The sequence below is a fragment of the Saccoglossus kowalevskii genome, chromosome 12 (assembly GCF_978046115.1).
Source record: "Saccoglossus kowalevskii chromosome 12, keSacKowa6.1, whole genome shotgun sequence".
In the NCBI taxonomy this organism is placed as follows: Eukaryota; Metazoa; Hemichordata; class Enteropneusta; family Harrimaniidae; genus Saccoglossus; species Saccoglossus kowalevskii.
The window spans coordinates 18,241,097-18,247,054 of record NC_140652.1 but is presented as its reverse complement, the minus strand read 5'-3'; the positions used below and the strand labels follow the sequence as shown (position 1 = coordinate 18,247,054).

At 36.7% G+C, this 5,958-nt stretch overlaps 1 protein-coding gene across 1 annotated transcript; it reads right to left on the bottom strand.

The window, feature by feature from the left end:
• Positions 1–2,753: 2,753 nt before the first annotated feature.
• On the bottom strand, positions 2,754–5,738 carry LOC144363915 (uncharacterized). Its single transcript, XM_078014253.1, has 4 exons — positions 5,709–5,738; positions 5,136–5,193; positions 3,651–3,790; positions 2,754–2,922 (listed from the first exon to the last, which is right to left on the bottom strand). Exons 1-4 carry the CDS (start codon positions 5,736–5,738, stop codon positions 2,818–2,820), a joined length of 333 nt encoding a protein of 110 aa, XP_077870379.1. The 3' UTR covers positions 2,754–2,817.
• Between the last annotated feature and the right edge of the window lie 220 nt (positions 5,739–5,958).

Sequence of the window (5,958 nt, the reverse complement as noted above, 5' to 3'; positions counted from 1 at the left end):
TTACGGACGAATAAAATAGCTGATAACATTTTACACTTTTCCCATGTCTACGAATTTACGTTTTTTTTAATTTATTTAAATTCCAAAATTACGAAAATAAACTTGATTACAGCTTACGAAAATACCCCCCTGCCGACCCTCTCTGGTACGTGGTGCATTGACACACTGCCACGGAAAATGTCAATAATGTGTTCACATTCATATTGCAATAATTGGGTTGTTTTATATGCTACACATGACGCTTTTGTACACTGGTCTTTTGTACAGCCGAAACTTCGTTAATTTTGTTTTTTTTCCACTTCCGGAAAAAATTCAATATACAATATAATTTTTACATCTGTCACCGTAACGCCATAATTAACAACGTGCCGTAATTTTTTTCGGTATTTTACGAGGTATTTTCATCCTAACATATTAGGAAATGCGAATTCCAAATATGGAATGATACGCACGTAAGAGTCCTCTAATAATAATAACAAACATGGCTGCCTCCAGGGTTTGACCGGACTCCATAGAAAGAAGTCTATGGACTAGTAGATTTTCGTCTTAGTTTCTAGACGACCATCGCCCGTTCGCACTGATTCATATTTGAAGTTTGAGTGAGTGTACAATCGGACATAAAACTGCAGTGCAGCGGAAACAAGGTTAAGGTTACAGGAGGCAATTCATATGATTGGGGTTCCACGAGACAATTCTTATGAACGAATTCCTCGGCGTTCAGCACGCCCTCTTGCGGCGACTGCTAACTACGCCGTCCCTTTTTTGACTCCCGTGTGCGAAGCACAAAAGGGAGTCTTTGCAGTTACCCTGTCTGTATGTCTGTCTGTATGTATGTATGTATGTATGTCACTTTTTTTGTTCCACCGTTATCTCAAGAACCACTAATCAAATTTTGGTGAAACTTGGTAAATAGATACTCTGGGATAATGCGCAGAGTTGATTAGGTTGATTACCTAATTTGCATGATAATTAGCTGATTTTTAGCTGTTTCAAGACTTTTCCACTGATATCTGAAGAACCATTAATTGGATTTTGATGAAATTTGGCACATGGATGCTCTGAACTAGTGCGCAGGTTTGATTAGTTTTGGGTAAAAATCTATGAATATTAATTACCTAATTTGCATGATAATTAACTGATTTTAAGCTGTTCCACTGATTTTTGAAGAACCACTCATTGGATTTCAATGAAACTTGGCACATGGATGCTCTGAACTAATGCGCAGATTTGATTACTTTTGGGTAAAAATCTGTTAATATTATTAATTACCTAATTTACATAATGATTAATCAATTTTCGGTTTTTCCACTGATATCTCAAGTACTAATCATAACATTTCAATAAAACTTGGTACATAGGTGTCATATGACACTGCACAGACCTGATAGTTTTTAGGGTAATATCAGTACATATTAAGTACCTAATTTGCATAATTAATTAATTTTCAGCTTTTGATATTTCGAGTAGTAATGATCACGTTTCAATGAAACTTGGTACATAGTTACTTGAGGACTGTGCAGAGACCTAATTAGTTTTTGGGTAAAATATTTGTGCATATTAATTACCTTATTAGCATAATTAGTTAATTTTCAGCTTTTCACCTGATATCTCAAGTGCTAATCATCACATTTCAATGAGACTTGCGACATTTTTTCTAGGACTATGCAGAGACCTGATTAATTTTGGGATAAATAATTGTGCCTATTAATTACCTAATTTGCATAATTAGTTAATTTTTTGCTGTTCTATGGCTGTTGCACTGATGTCTAAAAACCACTCATTGGATTTCAATGAAACTTTTAAAGAGTACCCATCACATTTCAATGAACCTCAGACCATGCACCATATTAGTTTTTGGTAAATATTTATGCTTCTTAATCACCTAACATAATTAATTAATTAATACTGATATCTCAAGTATTGATCATCGCATTTGAATAAAACTTGATACATAAATGCTCTAGGACAATAGACAGCCTGATTAATTTTAGGTTAAAATCTGTTCATATTAATTCTCTAATTAGCATAATAATTAATAATTATTATATAAATATAATTATTTTTTTGGTTCTAATCACATTTCAATGAAACTTGGTACATTGTGCAGACCTTTAGTTTTACACTTAAATCTGTTCATATTAGTTACCTTATTTGCATAATTAGTTTTCAGCTATTCCATCAATATCTCAAGTATAAGTAATTTTGAATTAATTTTTATGTGTCTCCAAAACTCTCAGCACACAGTTCTTTCTAAGCTTTCTTTGATTTGTTCATGGATCCAGCGGTAAATTAACTCGCGAGAATGAACATATTGACTATATTAGGTGTTTACACTTCTGAAAACTGATTGGCTGGAGAAATTTCGTGTTTTCTGAAAAAAAGTTTATCATACATTCATTCATTCCAAATTTTATTTATTTATTTCATCATCTCACCATCGACATTTTTTTCTCTCCTTACATTCTCTGAACAAGACTGAAGTAAAATGGCGGAGTATATGGCGTACTGGGACAAAAAATCACGTTACCCCCCCTCCTCCCCGTTATAAATCGGCATAAATCAAATCAAAGTTATGCAAATCATCTGCTTACTTAATCACCACAACAAATTCGTATCGTGGGAGATGATATTATAAACCACAATAAATGCATCCAATAATTTCATCATTTGTTGAAAATTATCCCATATATGATATTATAACTAATATCATAATGATTGATTGAATCCTAGTTCGTAATCCACAATCATGAATATTAATCACGTTCTGTCTTATTTGTGCAAAATGTCTGTGCAATATTGACACATAGATGTATGTTTTTAGATGAGTCCTTGTTCTTTCAACGCATCCAATTCCCGGTTCATTTGACAGGCGGCGCAGCAAGGACAGAAACACGTCACACAACAATCGGTAAACACCGAGCCCTAGGTAAGAAAATAAGAAAAAAAAATGTTTTTTTTTTTTTTCTTCCTTTTTTAGAGTGAAATAGAAAATGATTTGCTGGAGTAATATTGTTGTCTTCCGTCAAATCAGGGCTGGTGCAGATAGCTTCCAGCGCCCCAAAAATGACTAACATATGCGGCAGCACGTAATTATGCATTGAGGGTCGAGATATCTGCTCATCATCTCTCGCGCGACCTTAAAGGTGGGTCCAAGGGCATGCTCCCCCTTAAAGATTTTGACATCTAGACTCTCTGAAACGCTATTTCCTGCACTTGGGGGCGGGGATTTTGCTGACACAATGGGTTGCAGGTTGCCGCCGCCACTGACTAATTTGTGAAACCAGTGATTTTGAAACCCATCGAACACCTTGGCATCAACTGAAATTCGCTGATATTAAAGGGCGGTGGTGGCCGTGGTGCCACGCATGCGCGGAATATGGGTCTCATATAAACAAAGATAGCGACTGCAGATAAACGAGTACAAACTGAGACGTTTTTTAGGCGATAGGAGGAGTATCGAAGGAGTAATTGGCAGCAATTATTGGGAATCGCGCCCAAGTAAAAAGTCGTGCTAGTGATTTCACGTTAGGTTGTGGGAAAATCAATGTTTGTCACACGTGAGCGGCGCGACAGCCACATCCCTTTAAATCCAGCGAATATTCCCCTTTCTACAGTACATTAGCGAGTTAGTTGATATGAATAATATCTACCGTAATGTTGAAAAGTGTGCGGATTTTCGTTCTGTATGGCAAGGCTGCACATGGAACGCAGAACGGTGTGCAGAACCCCTCGTCTATTCGTGTACCAATCCGACCCATGTAGCATGGATAACAGAAAGTAACAGTTACACCTGAAAGGAAGGACAGTTTTAATGAATGAACCTTTCAATTTAAAGAGGGAATTGAGTCCCAGGCAACGATAACAGCACATGCAAAAAACGCAAATGCTCATGGGCAGACGCTTGTTTGTAAACAATGACACTCTATGGTCATCTGACGCATGCGCAGGTGACGACTCCCTTGCTTTAAATACCAGGTGAGTTATCACGGGGACAATGACGTCATATCATTAGTTCGGGGAGGGGCAGTGATAATATAATATGAATGTGCAAAGGACTAGATTAATAACCTTCCACTTGACGCGCAATTTGAATGTTTCAAAGTTTTGGGGAAAATGTGGTTTCTTGACTCGGATCTTACTTCGAACTACTACAGTATTTTTTTAGTGGTCTGAGATCCCACAGATAAAATTTCGATTCTTTGAGACACACTTAGAAACTACTGGGTGACTGATATATTCGTTTCTATACTCTGTGAACCCGCACAATTGTGGATGTAGTCGATGATATTTTACTTTTTAAACTTACTATGATCTTAGGAACTTCCGGGAATAGACAAAATGCATGATGTAACATTCACAAGATACAGGCTAAAAATACCAATCAACAAAACGGAAACCATGGCTTTCAATGTAGATGAGGAACTTAGAACTAAACCATCACGCATTTTAATTGGTGGTGTACCTGTTAACAATGTTCGTAAGTTCAAGTATCCAGGTCACGTGATTGTAATCTAAATTTCCTCATTTCGTCAGCTTTCTAAAAATAGAATGAGCTTAAGCACGTATTGACTGATAGCAAAATACTCATATCCACCCGAACAAGAATCTTTGAGGCATGTGTACGCAGTCGACTCTCATACAGTGTTCAATCCGGGGAGATCACAACGAGCGAACTAAGGAAAAAATGAATCGATCTGGCATAATTTTCTCAAAAGAATAAAATTGATGCAAAAGACAACAAAAGTTTATGTCTGTACTTAATAAAATCTACAAGTGAAGACACTTTAAGGATACAAAGTACCTGATAGAGAACTATGATGGTGATGCGTTGATAGTATATTTATTTATGTTTAGAATTAATATGAAGTTATTACGAGGATACTGCAAAGTATGCACGAAGACAGTACAGCGGAAGTATCGACCGACGCGCAGCGTGTGGCGTTACGGTGACAGATGTGTAATAATGAATATTAGCTCGTATTACAATTTAAACGGGGAGGAGTGAGCAGTAATACTAAAATGTACTGAATGCTTAATCGTATGTCTATTATCGGTTTTTACTATAACCAAGACTTTTCATTCATCTATTTACAGATATATCAGCGCTATTTTGAACCAGTGTAGTAATCACTTACATGTACATGGCGCCACTCGACATTGACACTCCACTACTCCATGGGTCCACTTTCGTTTCTGTGTTGACGACATTAAAAAACAAATTGAAACATTTCATTGGTAATGTCGATAGAGGGCGTACTACATAGATACAAGTCGTCGAAGCGCAACGAATTGCTTGACCAGAAAGTGAAAACAGCTTTTAAACGTACAACAGTATGTGTACTACAGAATAAAATAACATCACGTACGATTTGTATTAAACTACATGCATAGTTTATTGGTATTCAATAGTCTTGCTCGCTGTAACCTAGTCAAAGTGTAACTAGTATATGCTATCACGGGTCCCTAAATAGTATAGAGAGATGTCACACTGCGTACAAGAACTAACAGTTTCCGTCCGTTATCGCACAACAGGCTTCGGATATATAGAAAAAAAAAACCCACAAAAGTTTAAATTTGGCTTCAGAACTTATGAGACCCCGTCAATAACGCAAATAAACGAATTGAAATTGCACCGTATGGGAGTCACGAGTACAGATTACCCGTGAGTCTTTGCAAGCGGAATTAAATACAGAATTGTTTACACCTACACCAGGTTGAACAGCTACAACTTGGGCCATAGTTCACTTGATGATTAGACTCCACCCTGTCGCTATGCCAACACGAGTGCTGATTAACTGATTATCCTTGGCTCACTTCCAAAGCTGGATATAAGAAAAAATAGAACTTTGTAATAAGCAACATGTAATAACTATATATATACTATTATACTAGTACACATTTTAGAAATCCATTGTTTACGTGACACCGCTTTTCCGTGTTGAAGTGTTAAGTATATGC